Below are 22,844 nucleotides of genomic sequence, written 5' to 3' on the forward strand. Positions count from 1 at the left end.
TTGACTGGTTTGATCTCCTTGCTATCCAAAGGACTCTCAAGGGTCTTTTCGAGGACCACAATTCAAAAGCATCAATTCTTCGGCACTCAGCTTTCTTTATGCTCCAATTCTCACATCCATACATGACTATTGGAAAAACCATAGCTTTGACTCTCTACTGGCAAAGTGATGTCTCTGCAGATTAATATGCTGTCTAGGTTTGTCATATCTTTCTTTCCAAGGAGCAAGTGTCTTTTAATTTCATGGCTACATGAATACTACATAATCACAATTTATTCATCACACCGAAGATCATGAGCAGTAATTCCACAGCTAGCCCAGAACCCAAATGGCCCTAGTTTCCCTCAAACTGTCTTATCTGGCTGGCCTTTTGGGAACTGGGACAGCGTGAAGATGCCTGCATTACCCTGAGGTCTGCATTTCCGGGGTGGGGTGGAGGGGGCCCCCTCCCATGATGGCTCTGCCTGGCCCAGGGATTTCTAGGTACTTCCCCGACCCGACATCTCTCTCTCTCTCTCCTCTCTCCCCAGGAGCCCAGGATGTGCGAGTTCAGGTCGCCGCTGAGGTGCGGGGCAACCTGGGGGACACGGTAGAGCTGCCGTGCCACCTGCTGCCTTCAGCGCCTGAAATCCGAGTGTCCCAGGTGACGTGGCTGCGCCTGGACGCGCCCGAAGGCAAACAGAACGTGGCCATCTTCCACCCCCAGTATGGTCGCAGCTTCCCCAGCCCGAAGCCCGGCAAGGAGCGGCTGTCCTTCGTCAATACCGCGCCGAGCTCGGGGGCCGGGCAAGGCTCGGAGCTGGAGGTGCGGGACGCCACGCTGTCCCTCCGGGGGCTGACGGTGGAGGACGAGGGCAACTACACTTGCGAGTTTGCCACCTTTCCCAAGGGCACCAGTCGGGGAGTCACCTGGCTCAGAGTCATAGGTGAGCAGGGTGGGGGTGGGGGGCTGCGGCGAAGCGAGAGGGGGAGGGGTGCAACGCGCGAGCGCCCCCACGGGCCTGTTTCTGGGCTTTAGCTGGGAAATCGACCTACCTTGTCTGCGGTCATCAATTGGCTGGCCGTGATTCACTAAGCACCTGCTATTTGCCACCGGTAGTTCTGCAGGGAGGAGATACAGCCGGCAAGAAGCGTTCAGATGGTTGAGCCCCTACTCGGTGGCAAACGCTGTGCCACGCTCTAGGGATGAAGCCCTAAGGATAACAGAAGTCCCCGTTCTCCTGGAGCTTAGACTCCAATTAAGGGAGTAGATAACATAAATAAGAAGAAAAAGAGTGAGCTGGGCGGTTGTAGGCGCTTTAGAAATTGGAGGAGAAAAAAAAAATTGGAGGAGAATAGGTTACCATTTTAGTAAGGGTGGTCTGGTGCTATTTGAACCCAAAGTAGGAGGGTTTGAGGGAGTCCTGCAGGTCCACGGAGGAGAGTTTCAGGCAGCAGGAACAGCAAGTGCAAAGGCCCTGAGGCAGGGCACACCTGGAAGGTCTGAGGAAAAGCCAGGAAGTCAGAATGGCTGGAGATGAGTGAATGGGGGGGGGGGGGGGGGGGCGGGGCAGGGAGAGGCAAGGTCAAGGCAGTGATGGGGGAGCACAGATCACAAATGACCTCATGGACCATGAGAAGATGTTGGCTTTTGCCTTGAGAGAACAACAGCTACAGGAGATTCTGAGTAGGGGAGGAATGTGTTGACTTGGGTTTTCACAGGCTATGTGGGGAGTGAGGATGGAGGCTCACAAAGGCGGTGAGGGCCTAAGTCCAGGAGACAGGTGATGGCAGGTAGACCAAAGGGGAGGCAGTGGAGGTAGTGAGATGTCATTGTCTTATGGAAACATTTTAGAGGTCAAGCCAGAGAATAATCAAATTAGCAAACAAAAGGAGCTCCAGGATGTTGTAATATTCACTGTAAGGCCCCAGTGGACTCCTGTAGAGAGAATGGTCAGTGAAAGCCTCTTAGTCAAGTCTCGCCATGTAAGCAGGAGCCACCCTCGGGAAGAAGAAGGAAGGTCCAGCAGAGGGAACGGGACAGTCTAGGCAAAGGCTGGGATAAGAGAAACAGACTGGCACATTCTAGGAAGAGACAGGAGGCTAGTGGCGAGGGCTTGAGCGAGCCTCAACTTGGCAAGGAACCAACAGGGCCAGCTTACACGAACCTCATAGACAAGAGGCCAGGTGGCTGGAATTCATCTGTTGGTTTTTTTTTTCCCCCGTGCTGAGCAGCTTGGAGAATCGCAGTTTCCCAACCAGGGATTGAACCCACACCCTTGGCAGTGAAAACATGGAGTCCTAACCAGTGGTGGACCACCAGCGAATTCCCTTCATCTGAAATGTTATTTGGAGCCATAAGACGGTTTCAAATCATAAGAACACCCTGACCAGGGTCTTGAAATTCTTTAAAAAAAAGGAGGGGGGCGGCGGTCACTGGCAGGACTTCCCTGCTGGTCTAGTGGTTAAGAATCCACCTGCCAGTGCAGGGGACATGAGTTCAATCCCTGGTCCCAGAAGATCCCACATGCCATGGAGCAACCTAACCCGTGCACCAGCACTACTGAGCCAATGCTCTACAATAAGAGAAGCCACCACAATGAGAGGCCCGTGCACCACAACCAGGCGTGGTCCTCACTCAGCGCAATTAGAGCAAACCCGCTTGCAGCAACGAAGACCCTGAGCCGCCAAAGATAAATAAAATTAAAAAAAAAAGATCAACTGGCTGCCAGGGTCAGGGAGGGGTGATGGGCATGGGGCATCAGAAGAGTAGACAAAGGTAGAAGGAAGCAAGGAGGCAGGTGAGAGAAGGCATTGGTTTGGAAGAGGGAAGAAGCAGGGAGGAGTGGGGAAAGGAGAGGAATAAACAGAGAAGTGAAATAATCACCCTTTTGGGAGATAGTGGGTGCTTGTCCGTGAACTAAGGGATGAGGAGGAGGAAGAATTCCCAGCCTTCTGGCTCCAACAGGAAGTGACCAGCATGACCACTTAGCGAAATGTGGAAGAGTTAGGGAAGGCATCTTTTCAAAGGATGCTATTTCTTGCTAAATCTTGGCGGTCCCCTGGGGTCCCACCTTCTTCCAGCAACTCCGAAGAAGCCACATCACTCTGGATACGTTCCCCCGGCTCTGAGCTCCAGAGAGTTGGAGAAGTGTACCCTGTAATGTCCCTCAGTACACACTTCCCTTCCCAAGGAACCACAGTTGTTTCACATAGTAAACAACTCTCCTCCTCCCCATCTTTCTCAAAGGCCTCTCTTTTTCTGCCATCATTTGTTCTATTAAGAGATACATAGAGATCACTTACTACCAGGCACCAGGTGCATATAAAAGCACAGAGCAGGACAGTGAAACCTCTACTTTCTTGGGGAGTCAAACTTCAGGGAAGTTTCTATGAGAAAGTGAGTCTGGGATCTGGAAAAGGAGGAGGAACAAGACAAGAAGAAGAGATGCCAGAACATTCCAGGCAGTGCAAGTCACTAAAGACCCCGCAGTGGGCAGGAGCAGGGACCAGGGACAGGTAGTGATGTGGGTCAGAACGTGAGGGGACTGTCTGGTTAGGAGCACACATCAGTAACTGTGGTTGGCATTATTATTCCTCATGGAGGTTTTACCCCACCTAATATTTTTCCATGTCTCCCAGGAGGATGGGTGAAAAGGGCAAAAAATGTCCAGCTTTGGGAATCTCCATTGCCTTTATCTCACTGCTGGGCCGAAATCTAGTGGTGATGAAAGGAAAATAAGTAGAAGTTCTTTTCAGCTGGACCTTTGAACTGCATTGTTCTGCTTTGGCTTTTCGCTTAAAATCACAGCTTCATCCAGGCTTGTGGACACCGTCTGCTTTACTAGCAGAACAGAACAGCGAATGCATTGTACTATAATGGCTAACACTTAGATAGCACAGTGAGTGTCAAGCACTGTCCAAAGCGCTTTATATGTCGATTTATTTCATCTCTGTGGTGGGTCCTATTACTGTCCCCACTTTACAAAAGAGGAACCTGACGTAGAGAGTTGGGAAATGACTTGCCCAAAGCCATGCGGCTGCAAAGCAGCAAAACTCGGAAGTGAAGCCCTGCAGTTGGGCCTTGGGCCTCCCAGATGGCTCAGCTGTAAAGAATCCGCCTGCCAATGCAGGAGATGTGGGTTCGATCCCAGGGTCGGGAAGATCCCCCGGAGAAGGAAATGGCAATCCATTCCACTCCAGTTGAGACTTAACTGCTCAGCTCCACTGCTGAGGGTGTTTGTGGACTGACTCTAGGTGTGGAGTGACCCACGCCCTCTGTTCCTCTCCCCAGCCCAGCCCCAGAACCATGCCGAGAAACAGGAGGTCACATTCAATTTGGATCCTGTACCCGTGGCCCGCTGTGTCTCCGCGGGTGGCCGACCACCTGCCCGGGTCTCCTGGCTCTCACCCTTGGACGGGGAGGCCAAAGAGACCCAGGGGTCGGGGCCCCTGCCTGGCACGGTCACCGTCACTAGCCGCTACACTGTGACACCCTTGAGCGAAGCAGACGGTGTCAAGGTCATCTGCAAAGTGGAACATGAGAGCTTCCAGGAGCCCAAACTGCTGCCAGTGATTCTCTCTGTGCGCTGTGAGTACATCAGGCTGTGACCGCTCCCCCGCCCCAAAACACTGGCCCCTCTAGGGCACCGTCTACACGATCCCGGAGTGTGGTCCACACTGGCACTCTGGATCAAGTTCTGCACTGCCTTCCTGTCCATTGTCTACACTAGCTTCACTAGGCTCTCAATTTATTGCCACAGTCAATGGTACATCAGAATGGGCTTGCAAGGGTCAGTTTTACACATTTCTTCCCAATTCCACGTCCATTAAGTGTTACTGGTAGCTTGAATCAACTGTGGGTAGTATTTATACCAAGAGAATTGACAAACACCGCAAACTAGGGCTATCCCTTTTTTTTTTTTACCAGCATACAGGTGCACCCAGCAATCTCTTCTGGCTTCCATGGACCCCAGTTGACACTGCTCCTTCACTGTCCTATCAACTACTCTGTCTACTCGGTCCAACCCAGTATTGTTTACGCACACACCCCCCCGTTCATACTGTCTGAATTGGCTCCCTGGACACTGTCTATACTGACTCGCCTGGGGTCTCTACACCAACTTCTGCCCCGAATGTGAGCACACTGGCCCCTGTGGACCCTGTCGACATACTGTGCTGCTGTCAATGTTGTTAGTGGCGATGGTGGTGGTGGTTTTGCGGGATCTTAGTTTCCTGACCGCGGACTGAACCCAGAGCCGTGGTGGTGAAAACACCAGGTCCTAACCACTGGACCCCTTCCCATATGTTCTGAGCTCGCTCTTCCCCAAACTGCCTACCCCGACACCCCCCACCCCCATATTCCCCAGAGAGGCTTTCCCGGCACTCTCCCCACGGACTCTGCCAAATAGTTACCTTAGCAGCTTTTCCAACCGCATACCCCAACTCAGCATTTTCTATACTAGCTCCCCAGACAATGCCTTCAGTTAAACTAATTCCCTAATCTGTTCTGGGCATGTCAGAAATGACACACATTATCTCTAGTGGCTCGCTCGGGCGCTGCCTGCACTGAACAATAACTTCCTCAGAATGACCCTCAGGGACGTCCCTGGACGGTCTCTGAGCAGGCACTGTCCCTGGGTCCACCTCCTGCCAGCCCATCCTGTTTCTTTAGGATTCATATCTGTCTACTCACTTGTCACCCCTTCTGGGATTCCCCTGGTCACTGAGCCATTCCCCCCTATTTCCTGCAGACCCCCCCCAGGTCTCCATATCCGGCTATGATGACAACTGGTACATCGGCCGTAGTGAGGCCACCCTGAACTGTAACGTCCGCAGCAAACCGGAGCCCACGGGCTACGACTGGAGCACGTGAGTCCTGTTTGGAGCCAGACTCCTGGGTCTGAGGGAGGAGGGGCTGGGGTCTGGACTCCAGGGTCTGGGGGAGGAGGGGCTGGGGTTTGGACTCCAGGGTCTGGGGGAGGAGGGGCTGGGGGCCTGGACTCCTGGGTCTGAAGGAGGAGGGGCTGGGGGTCTGAACTCCAGGGTCTGAGGGAGGAGGGGCTGGGGGCCTGGAGCCCTGGGTCTGGGGGAGGAGGGGCTGGGGGCCTGGATCCTGGGGCTGGGGAAGAGGGGCTGGGGCCCTGGATCCTAGGGCTGGGGGAGGAGGGGCTGGGGGCCTGGATCCTGGGTCTGAGGGAGGAGTGGCTGGGGTCTGGACTCCAGGGTCTGGGGGAGGAGGGGCTGGGGGTGTGGAGCCCTGGGTCTGGGGGAGGAGGGGCTGGAGGCCTGGATCCTGGGTCTGAGGGAGGAGCGGCTGGGATCTGGACTCCAGGGTCTGGGGGAGGAGGGGCTGGGGGCCTGGAGCCCTGGGTCTGGGGGAGGAGGGGCTGGGGTCTGGACTCCAGGGTCTGGGGAAGAGAGGCTGGGGGTCTGGATCCTGGGTCTGGGGGAGGAGGGGCTGGGGGTCTGGATCCTGGGTCTGAGGGAGGAGGGGCTGGGGGAGGAGGACTCCTAGGTCTGAGGGAGGAGGGGCTGGGGGAGGAGGACTCCTAGGTCTGAGGGAGGAGGGGCTGGGGGCTGGATCCTGGGTCTGGGGAAGAGGGGCTGGGGGCCCAGACTCCTGTGTCATGAGAAAGGAACACCCGAGGCCTGAAAACATAAGTCCCCCAGGAGGAGGGAGCTGGCAGTTTGGGGTGTCAAGGAGTAAGTTTCAAGTCTGTGGAGCTTGGCTCTTGAGGGTTGTGTCATCAGGGACCAGATTTGGGCCCCCCGTGGACCATGCTGCCCCTCTCACGTGACCCCCACACCCTCCAGGACTTCCGGTGTCTTCCCAGCCTCAGCAGTGGCCCAGGGCCCCAAGCTGATCGTCCACTCAGTGGACCGGCTGTTCAACACCACCTTCATCTGCACCGTCACCAATGCCGTGGGCACCGGCCAAGCCGAGCAGGTGGTCCTCGTTCGAGGTAAGCGGGTCTTGGGGGTGGTGTGATGACAGGGCCTGCTCCCCAAGTGTTCCTCCCGCTGGGCTCTGGGGCTGTGCTGCGGGGGCTGTGCCGCCGACCTGGGGTGGGCTGCACCCACCTCACCGATGTGGGGCGTGGCTTTTATCCCCCGCCCCAGGTGGAGTCTGGATTGGGGTGACTGGGTAGGTGCTGACAGAGGAGTTAGGAACTTGAGGCCTGAGAAGGATCCTAAGGAAGAGATCCAGGGCAACTGGCCCCGCCTCCAGCCACAGGAATCAGACAGCTCAGTCGTGGGAGGGCAGCTAGACGAGCACTCAGAGACAATAGACTTTTTACAGGGAACGCTGGCTGGTACCAGCCGGAAACCAGTTTGCGTGTGTGTTGGGATGTTTGTGTTCCTGGAGGTGGTATTTTGGGTTTGTTTTGTTTTTTGTTCTTTTGTTGGCCTGCCGCTCAGCTGACGGGATCTTAGTTCCCCGACCAGGGACCAAAACCAGGCCCACGGCAGTGAGAGCGTGGAGTGCCAACCAGTGGACCGCCAGGCAACTCCCTGGAGGTGGTATTTTGGAAACAGTGGCTGGTGTGTCTGGCAGTCAGAAGTGCTCTGAGTCTCCCTGATGGGACCCAAGATACACAGCCAGAGAGGGAAAAAGTGAAAGGAAACGAAGCCCAGGTGCGGGCTGATGGAAATGGGGTTGAAATCACAACTGTAGACTGTGATGCTTACAGGGAGCCAGAGGGCCTTGGTGTGCCCCCCCATCTCAGAAACACCACCAAAGACAAACTCAGAGTCACCCACGTAAAGACAGACACACACACACACTGGAGACAGGTGGAAGCAGGTCCCTTGCTGAGATGATCGTCACACACACACGCACACACACACACATCTAGAAAGACACCCACATGAAACCCCCCCCAAAAAAAGGAAAAATGAAAACGGATCCCTCTTGAGGAATTCCGACACTTGCCAGGGAGATGTGGTATAGCCACTCAGAAACACTGTCACAGACCACACACCCAGAGAGACCCTTGGCCTGCCCTCAGCACGTCTCACACGCTCAGGTCCACAAACACACACCTGGAAGGAGACAGCGCCACACAGACATGCTACAAGAACCTCCGGCAGCAAGGGCGCATGGGGAAACGTCATCACCCAGATGCTGAGAAGGAAACTCGGAGACGTTCTCAAGGGCACGCCCTCGGAAACCCCAGAAATGCCACTGTGGAGCTTCTCTTTCAACAAATCATCCTCTGACAAGTTGTTTGCTGAGGTTTTCTCTTGGCCAGCCATTCTCCTTGATGTTGGGAATACAGCGATGACCCAGTCAGAGTCCTGCCCTCCGAGACACACCCAGAGGAGGGTCAGCTCCACCCACCCAGCAAGGTGCCCAACTGGAAATACACCCCCTGAACTGTACCCCAGATGCACACCCACCTGAGAAACCGGTCTCTCCACCCACACTGGGCCCGTGGGGGTGGAGCCTGCAGAACCCAGACAGGATCACACTGAAGGGCCATGGGAGAAACACACAGCCACGAAAGCATGGACGCTGCCCCCGAAACAGCCAGAAACCCCAGGAACGTCCGCCGCTGGCAACCCCCAAGGCGAACACACCACCATCAGAGTTCAGCCCTGGACAGGCAGCATTCACCCAGTGAAACACACGTACCCAGGTGGGGTGGGGTGCACACAGAATCACACACCCGTGGAAAGGCCCCCTGCCCCCGCAAAGGTAACCGCAGACCCACAGGCAGTCAAAAGCATCCTAGCAAAGTCACACACCTACAGATGGACACCAACAGATGGGGGGTACTCTCAGCACTCTAGAAATTCAGTCAGAGGTAGTGATGTGTCAACAGATGGCCCTGCCTGGAGAGGAGATTCACTCACAGCTCTTGGCAAAGTCACCGCAGAGGGTCTCAGAGACGGCTCGTGTTCCTCACGTGCACACAGACCCGCACAGGCTGTCACACTCAGTTTGGGGCTCACGCCAGAGAAAACATAAATACACAGGCCATGCCACAGGCTAGACGTTGCTTCAGAAACTTCTGACCCTAAGACAGGAACATGCTCAGCCGGCACCTCCAAAATACTACCTTCAGTAACGCGGACACACGTCCCGACATGCGTAAAAACTGGCCTCCAGACTTCACTGTTGAACAGTCTTTCCCGCCTTCACCCAGGGTGCAGGTGTAGAAATATATCCCCACCAGAAGTTTCACAGGGTATTATTGGCCCTTCACACTTGAGGTGGACTTTTTCTCTTCTGTTTTACTCTTGTTTGTGCTGATTTGACAGCCCGCTAGGTCATGACCCCCACACCACCCCAACTCCAGTTTTGAAAACATCTAGAAACTGTGGCCTGGGTTCCAGCCCCTCCAATGTCCAGAGACGTGGGGAGGGGAGGGTCAGGTGTGAGCAGGTCCTTCCCTGGTCTCTCCCAGTCAGGCTCTGCATGCCCGGGTGGGGGAAAGCAGGTATGTGATAAGATGCTGGTTGCATCTGTGGACCCCAGATGCCCCCTCCCTCATCCTCACTCCTCCCCGATTAGTGCTCCCCTGCTTCCTTCTCTACCCACCCCCACCCTCCCCCAGACCCGTCCCCTCCCACCAGCTCAGCCTCTGCAGGGAGAAGAAACCCCCGGGACTGCGGGCTTAAGGGGCACCATTTTCCACCCTGGGGATGCTGGGGGTGCTCAGTCTCCTCAGTTCCCTTCTCTCAAGTGCTCAGAGCTTTGGGATCAAACAGCCTCAGGCTCAAACCCATCTCTGCTTCTTTCTGGCTGGATCAGCCACAAGATTCTGTGACCCTGACCTCAGAGTTTCTGAGAGGGAGTGGCAAATTCAGATGCCTACAGGGTCCTGGCGAGTGACAGGGTGGCCAGGTGTGGAACTCTGTTCCCGGAGTCCGCAGCCTCACTCAGCCACAGCCCATCACCAGGTGGAGGAGACGAGGGTGTGATGATGCCAGGTCTGATTTTTTTTTTTTTCTGCCGTAAAAGAAATCTGGAATTTTCAGTGAGATGACCTAGTCCTTTAAATGTTGGGTAGCGAGCTGTTGTTTCCTGTATGCACGTGTGTATGTGTGTGTTGGTTTTTTCTTTTGTCACCGCGTGGTTTGGCAGGTGGGTTCTAAGTTCCCCGACCAGAGATTGAACCTATGCCTCCTACAGTAGGGCTTCCCAGGTGGCTCAGTGGTAAAGAATCCGCCTCCCAATGTAGGAGACGCAGGAGACTCGTCTACCCCTGAGTCAGGAAGATTCCCTGAAGGAGGAAATGGCAGCCCACTCCAGTATTCTTCCCCAGAGAATCCCATGGACAGAGGAGCCTGGCAGGCTGCAGTCCATGGGGTCGCAGAGTCCAAAATATGGCTGAGTGACTGAGCAATCCCTCTGCAGTGGAAGCACGGAGTCTTAACCATTAAACGGCCAGGGAATCCCTAGCAATTTTCATTTTGGTTTTGTGTTTGTTATTTCAGGAGTCTTTTCTTTTTTTTCTATGTTGTTAGCAAAGCACTAGGCAGGTGTAAGGAAATCCATCTGGGGGAGGGCACCCACTGGCGCGGAGGGTGAGCGGGGCTCTCCCTCCTCTCCCCGCCTCCCCGTCCTCTGTCCCGCGTGGCGCCACCTCCCCAGTTCCCTGCCCTGCCCTGCTGTGTCCTGTCCCCCCAGCCCCCACCTCCAGATGTCTCCTCTTGACCTCGTGTCTCCCTCTCTCTCTCTCTCACCCCTCTTCTCTCTCCTCAGACACCCCCCGGGCCTCGCCTCAAGGCGCAGGCCCAGTGGTGTGGGGGGCTGTGGGGGGGACACTGCTGGTGCTGCTGCTTCTGGCTGGGGGGTCCTTGGCCTTCATCCTGCTGAGGGTGAGGAGAAGGAAGAGCCCCGGAGGAGGAGGAGACGGCGGCACAGGAGGGTCCTACGACCCGAAAACTCAGGTGTTTGGGAATGGGGGTCCCGTCTTCTGGACGCCCGCGGACCCTGGCCCCCTGAGGCCACAGGGCAAGGACGAGGAGGACGAGGAGGACGAGGAGGAGAAGGCAGAGAAAGGCCTCATGTTGCCGCCGCCCCCGGCGCTGGAGGACGACTTGGAATCCCAGCTGGACGGCTCCCTCATCTCCCGGCGGGCGATTTACGTGTGACCCCCCCACCCCCCACCAGCCCACCCAGGCAGACAGACAGACAGACTGAGACAGACACAGCACTGCGCACACCGGCCAGCCAAGGGCCCCAGGCTGGTTGAACTCATTTGTCCGAAACACACTGGAGTTCAAAGCTACCTCCCGCTTCCTTCCCTGGGATGTAGAGGGCGCTGGAATATCACACACTGGACTTCTGCGTCCTGGGCCACAAGGAGCAGGGGACGGCCCCCCGGGGGGAGGGGGGCACTGGGGAATGGGGACCCACAGAGCACCACCCCCCACAGAGACTCTTGGTTCGGGCTCCAGCCTGCCGTGGCCCCATGACACTCAGGAGTTAATAAACGCCTTGGAGGAAAATATCCCGGGGTGTCTTGTAATACATCAGACCCCCTCTTTGGGGGGTGGGACAGGGACTGTTAGGTCCCAGCGGGTGGGCACTGGAGAGGGGGAGCGTGGTGGGGGCTAGACTTGGGGAGGCTGGTGGAAGGGAGGACTCTGATCACTTGGGTCCTCGAAGGACACATTGGATGTCCGAGCCGTCTGAGGCCCGGGGAACTGGGCTCTGGGGCTGGCGCTTGGATGTGGGGCTTCCAGGACACCCTTCCCAGGCCGAGTGGCCAGACTGGCAGGAGAACTGAGTTCCTGGGCCCAGCGGGGCTGAGATCCTGGACTCCTGGGCCCTCAGGGGTGGCGAGGGCCTGGGATCTGATCCTCTGGGGGCATCTCAGACCCGACCTCCCCGAGTCTGCTGAGGACATTGGAAGGGAGGACTTTCCACCTGCATTTTCGGGGTGCTAAGAAACCAGGGGAGCCCCACCTAGGGAGGACATCACGTCAGCCTTTCCTACCTTCCTCCTAGTCCCATATCCCCAGGCTGGGCCCAAGGAGGGGCTCTGTATCCTTCTCACTGCCCCCTCTCCCCATTAGAAAATCTTACAAACTCAGGCTGGGGACTGTGGTGGTGGGGGCCAGGAGGGAGGCAAGGTTAAATCCAGTCACCTCCACTCTCCCGAGCCCCACAACCACCCCAGGTGGCCTTCATCTCTGCTCCCGAGGCTGTCCTGGGACTCAGTTAAGGCTGCACCCAAACACCAGCGTGGGGTGAAGCACCCGGGAGAGGCTGGGCGAGTCTGCTTCTGCCACCGGCATAGCCTTCCACTCGCTCTGCGGGGGACACGGCGGTGGCGTGCAGTCAGAAGAGCAACCTTAGGATGAGCAAGTGTGTGGACTGAGCGCAATTACTCTGATATTTCCCCGACGCTCTGAGAAGCCCTCCAGAGGATGCCAGGCTGTGTAACAGGAAGCTGTGGAAATGGGATGGTCCAGGGATCCAGACAGCATTCCCTCGGGCAGCTTTCTCTCCTCCGCTCTGCAGTGGGGTTGATGGAAGGGGGAGGCCTGTGGGCGGGGTCTCGGCACACATGTTATTTCCTCTGGTTGTTTACTGTCTGTACCACCCTGTCCTGTCCTGCCCACCTCCCACCCCAGCTGCCGCCTCCTCCCCCAACGGGAGGGTAGTGCCAGGAGTGCAGGGGCGGGAATGTGGTCGATCTGGCAGACAGTGGGTCCCCAAGTATCCCTGTTGGGCCCCTCCTTATGCATCTAGAAAAACACCAGCTGTGTGCCAGACCCCGTCCCTTGGACGTCACAGTGTGGAAATTGGCAAGTAAACAGGTAATGGCTCCAATAACTATTCAGGAAGTGGGAAGTGTTACAAAGGAGAGGTCCGGGGTTGTGTAAGGGGGAGTCACACTTCTCTCCACCCCTTTTCCTGTGAGCTTGGAGGCCCTCTGATGCTCTGCCCAGGATAACTTCATTCTGTATAATGCATGAGGGATTCTGATCCCAAGCCCAGAATCACGCATGCCCCCGATTTTCTGCCTTTTCATTCCATTCCTTGTCACCTCTCTTCCCTTAGCACCACACTCTCCCATCAGCTCTCTGCTTTCTGCTCTGCTCCCTCCTGTCTCTAAAAACAACCCTAGGCTTCCTCCAGAGGACCTTGGCTCTGGCTGGCTGTTCGCTCTTCCTGGAATGCTCTCTTATCCTCATGGCTCGCCCCCTACAGCTACTTCAGGCCTTTGTTCAAATATCTCCCAGTAGGCTCTCTCTGACTTTTGACTACCTTGCTCTGTCACGTAGCACTTCCCTACTATAAGTAAGGTGAATGACATTGGCATTATGTGGCATTGCCTTTGTATATGAAAGTGAAAGTGAAGTCTCTCCGTCGTGTCCGACTCTTTGTGACCCCATGGACTGTAGCCTACCAGGCTCCTCTGTCCGTGGGATTTTCCAGGCAAGAATGCTGGAGTGGGCTGCCATTTCCTTCTCCAGGGGATCTTCCCTACCCAGGGATCGAACCCGGGTCTCCCGCATTGCAGACAGGCACTTTACCATCTGAGCCGCCAGGGAAGTATATATATACTGCTGCTGCTGCTAAGTCGCTTCAGTCGTGTCCAACTCTGTGTGACCCCATAGACGGCAGCCCACCAGGCTCCCCCATCCCTGGGATTCTCCAGGCAAGAACACTGGAGTGGGTTGCCATTTCCTTCTCCAATGCATGAAAGTGAAAAGTGAAAGTGAAGCCGCTCAGTCGTATCCAACTCGTAGCGACCCCAGGGACTGCAGCCCACCAGGCTCCTCCATCCATGGGATTTTCCAGGCAAGAATACTGGAGTGGGCTGCCATTTCCTTCTCCAGGGGATCTTCCCTACCCAGGGATCGAACCCAGGTCTCCTGCATTGCAGACAGGCACTTTACCATCTGAGCCACCAGGGAAGTGTATATATATATATAAATAATTGGTTTTGGGGGCTGTCCTGGGTCTTCATTGCAGTGCGCGGACTTCTCACTGTGGTGGCTTCTCGTTGCAGAGCACGGGGCTCTAGGCATGCAGGCTTCAGTAGTTGCTGCTTGGTGGCTCTAGAGCGTGGGCTCAGTAGTTGTGACGCACAGGCTTAGTTGCCCCGCAGGATGTGGAACCTTCCCGGACCAGGGATGGAACCCGTGTCCCTGCCATGGGCAGGTGGATTCTTATCCACTTTGAACGAGGGAAGTCCCCTACGATTACCCTCTATCGTTTGCTGTCACCTGGCACATTAGCTATTATGTCTATTTCTCTACTTGTGGCTTCCCTGCCCGACAAAACATTCGTCCCATGGGACTGGCGCTTTTGCATGTCTTATTCACCATTCTATCACACAACAAATGCTCAATGAGGATTAAGTGAATAAAAAGAATGTCATCTGCCCTTGGGAGAGGTGGTAGGCAGGCAGGTAGTGACTGGAGGGTGGGGTGGGACGGGGAATAAGGCCTTGTGTGGCTTCCTCCTGGAGACTCCCTCACGCTGTCCTCCTCCTTGCAGAGACACCCAACACAGCCGGAGCAGGGGCCACAGGGGGCATCATTGGGGGCATCATCGCTGCCATCATCGCTACTGCTGTGGCCGCCACGGGCATCCTGATCTGCAGGCAGCAGCGGAAGGAGCAGAGGCTGCAGGGGGCAGAGGAGGAGGAGGAGTGAGTGAAGGGTCCTAAGAAGTGGATGGGGAGGGGTCCCAGGACCGGGGTGCACAGGCTGGGGGAGGAGGCTGGGAGAAAGTCGTTGGCAATGGTTGTGACGCTGAAATGGCTCAGCTTCTCTGCACACCAGTGCCGAATCAAATCTCCAAGACAGAATTTGGGATGACTGGCAGGCTACTGTCCAGAGGGTCGCAAAGAATCATACACCACTGAATCGACTTAGCACGCACCCAGAAAAGAGTAGGTTTATTGCTTTGCCAGGCAAAGGGGGACACAGTGGGCTACTGCCCTCAGAACCCAAGTGTCCTAACTTGGGGAAGATATTGAGAAGTTTTAATAGTAATTATTCAAAGAGGGTGCGATCATCCCATGGACATTCTTCTGATGGGTTGGTGGTGAGGTAAGTAGGAGTCAGCAGCATCAAGCTTCAGGTCCAATTGGTCTGGGGTCTACATGCCTGTGGGCCACTTATCATCATTAATCAGTTGCTTCTCCCACCTGGAGGGGATTTCTTTATCTGCAGAGTAGTTCAAAGATATTGTTGTGTGTGTATCCATTAATAGGGAAACAGGACCTTGGCCCAAGGCTGGTCTTAACTGTTTCTCCCTGGTCTTGCATCTCCTGCCTTCCCTAAGTAACAGCTGTTTGAATCTCCCCACTGGCACTCAGGGAAGGTCATGGAGGCTGAATGAAGGGTGTTTCCTATAAACAAAGAAATGGGGGACACAGAAAGGCCTTGTGCCCCAGGACCCCCACAGGACCCTGCACGGTATCAACTCTGTGAAACAGAGTGGTCCAAAATGACCAGGACTTAAATGGGGTGGAGAGGAGGGTTTATTTCCTAGAAATCATGGCCATGAAAACTCTGCTCTGTGATGTCATCAGAGTCCAGGTTCCTGCTATCTTGTTCTGCCTTCCCTTCATTCACATTCCAAGATGGCTCCCTTCTCTCTTATCATTGTCTACGTACAGGACAACCAGACATGGCCATCCTGGCCTCAAGGACCACCCTGCCTGCCAGTGGGAAGGGGAAATGGAAATAGAGGGCAGTCTTGTAAGGGAACCATCACATTCTCTCATTTCCCATTGGCCAGGGTCTAGTCACACGGCTGCCCTAGCTGCAGAGGAAGCTGGGAAATGTAGTCTTTATTCTGGGTGGCCACATGCCCAGTCAAAATCCGTATTACTGTGAAAAAAGGAATATTGGGGATATGAGGGGAAACTAGCTCCACTTCTCTCTGTAGAACACTTGTTATGAGAGGCATCCTGACATCTCTACAGCATCTTGTGGAGACTTGATAAGAGGCATCGTACTTGTGATCTCAATGAAGCCTCATATCCATTCATCCATTTGTTCATTCAGTAGGTAATTCAGAAAGTATCCCCGTGGGGCAAGGCCCTTAAATTTAGGAACACAATGATGAGACAGAACACTTAAAAGGTGTCCAAAAAAGGGCTTCTCTGGTGGTCCAGTAGTTAAGAATCCGCCCGCCCATGCAGGGGACATGGATTTGATCCCTTGTCCCACAGGACCCCACATGCTACAGAGTAACCAGTCCTTTGCATCACACATACTGAGCCCGTGCGCCTAGAGCCTGTGCTCTGCAACAAGAGAAGCCCATGCACCTTAGGGGAGACTCGGCACAGCCAGATAAACAAATAAGCCTTTTAAAAAAAGTCCAAAAAATAATAAATTTAAAATGTAAATAAAAGATATCCACACACATCAACATATCGTATCAAGGAAACCTAGATTCTCAGACAGAGCTAAGGATACACATCTTCTCAAAGAGGAAGGTTTTCAGGTTCAGAGAGCTGAAATCACTTGCTGAAATTTGTTCAGCAAGAAAGTTTGGGGGCAAAATGCTTCTGATATAATGTGACCCAGTGTGTGTGAGGGGAGCACTTGTTAAAAATGCACCTTCTTGGGCTCACCCCAAACCTACTAAATCAGCACTTTCACAAGAAGGGCTTGGAGTCTAGTATAACAAGCTCCCTAAGATGCACATGGAAGTTTGTGAACCAGTCTGAATCATCTAGTCAATGCAAACCAACAACCTGCTGATGTTCTCATCTTCTAAGCCTGTGAGACCCAGTGGTGTCTGAGATGGTGCTGGCCTTGAGCTCCTGGGGTTCACAGTCTGGAGAAGACAGATCCATCCCCAGACAACGACAGTCCAGGATGGCTAGGAATGGGCCAGGGAAGCTGAAGGAGCTGAGCGCGGCTACAGAGAGCACCTGACTCAGCCTAAAAGATCAGGGAGGGCTTCCTGGAGGCAGGGACATCTGAGCTGGGGATTGAAGGTGTAGTGAGCACCCGCCATTATTATATATACAGGATACTCTGGTCTGTGGGTGTGCAGAATGAAGGAATTTAATATAGTTTGGGCGACAGGAAAGCATTTCACTCATTCTTTTCATTCTCTTTTTAAAATTATTTCTTTGGCTGTGCTGGGTCTTCACTGCTGTGCCCCGGCTTTCTGCAGTCACAGTGAGCAGAGGCTACTCTTAGCTATGGTGCACAGGCTCCTCACTGTGGTGCCTTCTATTGCTGCAGAGCACAGGCTCTAGGTGCGCTGGCTTCAGCAGTTGTGGCCCATGGGTTTATTTGGCTCACGGCGCATAGGGTCTTAGTTCCCGGACCAGGGATCGAACCTGTGTCCCCTGCAGTAGCAGGCAAATTCTTAATCACTGGACCACCATGGAAGTTCTCATTCTGTCTTTCTCCAAATATGTCCTGATACTCCTCATCATGGGTTCTGGGAACACAGCACAAATCTCATTTTTCTCCCCTCACACTGTTCGCCGCGGGATACAATTGTTGAATGAGATCAGAAGTGATATTTCAAATACAAACTCAGTACGTGCCCCATTAGAGACGCATAGCTAGCTATGATCCTATAACAGGAACTCTGGCTCCTCCTGGAGAGTCAGGAGAACTTCCTGAAGAGAAGTTCTTCAGGGGAAGAAGTTCTTCAGGGGGAAGAAGAGAAATTCATGGAATGAGTAGGAGACAGCAGGGGAAGGGGAGGTGGGTGGTGGAAAAGGGAGATCAGGTAGAGGAAAGAGATGTGCAGTGGCTCTGGAATAGAGGGCTTCTCAGGGCTTAGCCTCCACCTGACTTACCTCCTACCCCACAGACTGGAGGGACCTCCCTCATACAAGCCACCGACCCCAAAGGCAAAGCTGGAGGAACCAGAGATGGTAAGCACTTTCCCTGGAGCCCAGGCTGCCCCCACCTCCCCACCCACCTTCCCCCACTGAGGCCAGGGCTGGAATTGGGAACTTGGGGGAAGAGGCTGTCAGGGTAGGGGGGTGGTCCTGACTTGTCCCTCTCTCTCCCATCGAAGCCCTCCCAGCTCTTCACCCTGGGGGCCTCGGAGCACAGCCCACTCAAGACCCCCTACTTTGATGCTGGTGTCTCATGTGCTGAGCAGGTAGGAACTCAGGAAAGGTCAAGGGTGGACTTGGGATCTGAGTTTAAGGGCCTCCTTACATAAGAGGAGGCTTCCCAGGTGGTGCTAGTGGTAAAGAATCTGCCTGCCAATGCACGAGACGCAGATCACTGGGTGGGTAAGACCCCTAGAGTAGGAAATGGCTACCCACTCCAGTATTCTTGCCTGGAGAATCCCATAGACAGAGGAACCTGGCAGACCACAGCCCACGGAGTCCCACAGAGTTAGACATGGCTGAGCACTCATACAGAATCTTACATAACAGAGCAAGGATTTCAAGGTTACAACTCAGGTTCAGGGCTGTATCTCTGGTCAGAGCTTAGAGGACTGAGATGTATTTAGGATTCAGTAAGGATGGTCATGGTTTTGAAAGTCCAAGGACAAGGGATGAGAGTTAAAATCACTCTATCAAAGAGGACCAGTTGAGTATCTCCATTTGCTGGGTACTGTGCCTGGAGCTGGGACAAGTCACTCCCCTCAGTGGCCTCCTAGAGATCAGGGGTTGGATGCTGAGTTTGAAAACAAGTCGAGTTTCAAGGGTAGAGCTTAAGTTTAGGTCAAGATTGAATTCAAAGGCTCATGGGGAAAGACCAGGGTTTCAACGATCAAAAGAAAAGGAAAAGCTTAGGATCAACGCGGTAGGGTCCATGCTCTGGGCTTTGAGTTAAGAACCACCTACATGATTATCCCAATATCAACCCAGGGAACAGGGGGTGACATAGGGTGAGGTCTGGTCTGGTTGGCATGGGGAGACGGTGGTCAGGAGTTGAGGGTCATGGAGCAAACTGGGATTCTGTGTCATGCTCAAGAGGTAACCTTGGGCTCATTCCCTCCCCATTCCCAGGAAATGCCTCGATACCATGAGCTTCCCACCTTGGAAGAGCGGTCAGGGCCCCTGATCCTTGGGGCCACAAGCCTGGGGTCCCCCATCCTGGTGCCCCCAGGGCCACCTGCTGTGGAGAGGGTCTCCCTGGATCTAGAGGACGAGGAGGAGGAGGAAGACTATATGGACAAGATCAACCCCATCTACGATGCCCTGTCCTACTCCGGCCCCCCTGAGTCCTACCAGGGCAAAGGCTTTGTCATGTCCCGGGCCATGTATGTGTGAGCCACCGTGGCCTTGCCCTTTCACCTCTCATTTTTTTATATCTTAACTTTCGTCAGGGACCTAGGGTCCCTGACCTCGGGCCCAGCCACTGTCAGTCAGCACACATGCGTCTCATCTTTGACTTCTATCTTGGTGGCTCCACTGTGACCTCTAATCAATGATCTCTGATTCAGAGAAATTGGCCATGACAATGGAAACCTGATAACCTTAGGAGGGGCTAGAGAAGGTAGGTTTCTGCACAAACTCTTACCCAAGGATTCACCAGACATAGATTATACCTCTCACAAAAAAAAAAAAAAAAAAAAAAAAAGATTATACCTCTCACAACCCACCATCTCCAGACTCCTCCCAAATCCCAAAGAAGACCCCAGACCTGATTTTTCCTCAGGCAGTAACTCCTACTAGATATGCTGGGGTGGGTGTTGGGGACATCCTGCTGCTCAGACCTGAGCCCTCCAGGCAGCAGAGCCTCTGTCACCCATTCCCCACCCTGTCCCCTAAAGGTGGAGGGAGGGGACTCCCCAGCCCAAAGAGGAACTTCCCCATCTCCTCCCTCCTGCAGGCAGGAGTCTCAGGGTACTGATCCTTCTTCCCTGTGCCCCCAGTACCCCAATTCCTGTCTCCAGAGAATTAAGACCCAGCTCAGGGCTACATGGGGTGAGCCTCATGCAGAGTGTGCCTTGCTGATGCCAACCTTGGAAGAAGAATTTGCTGTTACTTTGAAGACTACTGAGTCCTTTTACTCCTGCCCAGTGGGACTGGACCCAAACATCTCCCTGGGGGTTGGGGGGAGAGTGGATCACCTGGGTTAGGGATAGGGGATGTGGCTGTTAATATAGCATTTCCTACAAAATATGAGTTTGTACTTACCAGATCTCAACTGGTGTTTTCTGTGCGCTGTTTAGGGGATAGGGGTGGAACATAATGGGTAATGAATGGGCAGCAGGGCAGGGTCCAGGGCTTGAGGGAATCAGTAGACTAGAAGTTAAGATAGGTTACAAACAAAAAGAAAAGGACCAAAGATATGAAAAAGATAAGTGAGGGGATAATGAGCAAAAATGCATAAGCCATGGTTAATGGAAGGAGCGGGAGGAGTCCAGGGCATAAGGAAAAATAATCTACAACAGCAGTATAATGGGTAATGGGCAGAAATAAACAGAACAAAGTAGAAATAGCAGTAACTAAGTACAAGGGGCAGGGGTGTAATGATTAAGAGTAGGCCAAAGGCAAAATTATGAATAATGTTTTGATAGGAGCTCAGGGCATGATGGGCAATAGATCTCAATGAATGAGCCAGGGGTCGGTCAGTTCAGTTCAGTTGCTCAGTCGTGTCCGACTATTTGCGACCCCATGAATCGCAGCACACCAGGCCTCCCTGTCCATCACCAACTCCCAGAGTTTACCCAGATTCATGTCCATCGAGTCAGTGGTGCCATCCAGCCATCTCATCCTCCGTCATCCCCTTCTCCTCCTGCCCCCAATCCCTCTCAGCATCAGTCTTTTTCAATGAGTCAACTCTTCGCATGAGGTGGCCAAAGTATTGGAGTTTCAGCTTTAGCATCAGTCCTTCCAATGAACACCCAGGACTGATCTCCTTTAGAATGGACTGGTTGGACCTCCTCGAAGACCAAGGGACTCTCAAAAGTCTTCTCCAACACCACAGTTCAAAAGCATCAATTCTTTGGCGCTCAGCTTTCTTCACAGTCCAACTCTCACATCCATACATGACCACTGGAAAAACCATAGCCTTGACTAGATGGACCTTTGTTGGCAAAGTAATGTCTCTGCTTTTGAATATACTATCTAGGTTGGTCATAACTTTCCTTCCAAGGAGTAAGCGTCTTTTAATTTCATGGCTGCAATCACCATCTGCAATGATTTTGGAGCCCAGAAAAATAAAGTCTGACACTGCTTCCACTGTTTCCCCATCTACTTCCCATGAAGTGATGGGACCAGATGCCATGATCTTAGTTTTCTGAATGTTGAGCTTTAAGCCAACCTTTTCACTCTCCTCTTTCACTTTCATCAAGAGGCTCTTTAGCTCCTCTTCACTTTCTGCCATAAGAGTGGTGTCATCTGCATATCTGAGGTTATTGATATTTCTCCCGGCAATCCTGATTCCAGCTTGTGCCTCTTCCAGCCCAGCGTTTCTCATGATGTACTCTGCATATAAGTTAAATAAGCAGGGTGACAATATACAGCCTTGATGTACTCCTTTTCCTACTGGAAAAGACATGGAACTAGTTTGTTGTTCCATGTCCAGTTCTAACTGTTGCTTCCTGACCTGCATATAGGTTTCTCAAGAGGTAGGTCAGGTGGTCTGGTATTCCCATCTCTTTCAGAATTTTCCACAGTTTATTGTGATTCACATAGTCAACACTGAAATCAGATTGATTATATTCTTTGCAGCCAAAGATGGAGAAGCTCTATACAGTCAGCGAAAACAAGACTGGGAGCTGACTGTGGCTCAGGTCATGAACTCCTTATTGCCAAATTCAGTCTTAAATTGAAGAAAGTAGGGAAAACTACTAGACCATTCAGGTATGACCTAAATCAAATCCCTTACTATTATACAGTGGAAGTGAGAAATAGATTTAAGGGACTAGATCTGATAGATAGAGTGCCTGATGAACTATGGATGGAGGTTCATGACATTGTACAAGAGACAGGGATCAAGACCATCCCCATGGAAAAGAAATGCAAAAAAGCAAAATGACTGTCTGGGGAGGCCTTACAAATAGCTGTGAAAAGAAGAGAAGCGAAAAGCAAAGGAGAAAAGGAAAGATATAAGCATCTGAATGCAGAGTTCCAAAGAATAGCAAGGAGAGATAAGAAAGCTTTCCTCAGCAATCAATGCAAAGAAATAGAGGAAAACAACAGAACAGGAAAGACTAGAGATCTCTTCAAGAGAATTAGAGATACCAAGGGAACATTTCATGCAAAGATGGACTCAATAAAGGACAGAAATGGTATGGACCTAACAGAAGCAGAAGATATTAAGAAGAGGTGGCAAGAATACACAGAAGAACTGTACAAAAAAGATCTTCACGACCCAGATAATCAAGATGGTGTGATCACTCACCTAGAGCCAGACATCTGGAGTGCAAAATCAAGTGGGCCTTAGGAAGCATGACTATGAACAAAGCTAGTGGAGGTGATGGAATTCCAGTTGAGCTATTTCAAATCCTAAAAGATGATGCTGTGAAAGTGCTGCACTCAATATGCCAGCAAATTTGGAAAACTCAGCTGTGGCCACAGGACTGGAAAAGGTCAGTTTTCATTCCAATCCCAAAGAAAAGCGATGCCAAAGAATGTTCAAACTACCACACAATTGCACTCATCTCACACGCTAGTAAAGTAATGCTCAAAATTCTCCAAGCCAGGCTTCAGCAATATGTGAACCGTGAACTTCCAGATGTTCAAGCTGGTTTTAGAAAAGGCAGAGGAACCAGAGATCAAATTGCCAACATCCTCTAGATCATTGAAAAGGCAAGAGAGTTCCAGAAAAACATCTATTTCTGCTTTACTGACTATGCCAAAGCCTTTGACTGTGTGGATCACAATAAACTGGAAAATTCTGAAAGAGCCAGGGGTATTGGAATGAATAAGGGAGAAATAGGGGCCACAGGCAAGTTGAGCAATAGACATAAAGCCTGATGCTCAATTAAGGTACAG

General features: G+C 52.9%; 1 protein-coding gene across 3 annotated transcripts in view; it reads left to right on the forward strand.

The window, feature by feature from the left end:
• NECTIN2 (nectin cell adhesion molecule 2) overlaps positions 1-20,043 on the forward strand; it is a 33,162-nt gene extending 13,119 nt beyond the window's left edge. Inside the window, exons 2-9 of one of the 3 annotated variants that reach the window (XM_019979598.2) lie at positions 531-926; positions 4,274-4,570; positions 5,733-5,850; positions 6,796-6,944; positions 14,450-14,603; positions 17,747-17,810; positions 17,957-18,043; positions 18,906-20,043. In XM_019979598.2, coding sequence (XP_019835157.2) covers positions 531-926; positions 4,274-4,570; positions 5,733-5,850; positions 6,796-6,944; positions 14,450-14,603; positions 17,747-17,810; positions 17,957-18,043; positions 18,906-19,169 — 1,529 coding nt within the window. In that variant the 3' untranslated portion in view covers positions 19,170-20,043. Of the gene's footprint in view, positions 1-530; positions 927-4,273; positions 4,571-5,732; positions 5,851-6,795; positions 6,945-10,693; positions 11,445-14,449; positions 14,604-17,746; positions 17,811-17,956; positions 18,044-18,905 lie in introns of those variants that run through there. The other 2 variants (XM_019979599.2, XM_019979600.2) reach the window with 2 other exon arrangements.
• The last annotated feature ends 2,801 nt before the right edge of the window (positions 20,044-22,844 follow it).

Source organism: Bos indicus, chromosome 18 (assembly GCF_029378745.1).
Source record: "Bos indicus isolate NIAB-ARS_2022 breed Sahiwal x Tharparkar chromosome 18, NIAB-ARS_B.indTharparkar_mat_pri_1.0, whole genome shotgun sequence".
Lineage (NCBI taxonomy): Eukaryota > Metazoa > Chordata > Mammalia > Artiodactyla > Bovidae > Bos > Bos indicus.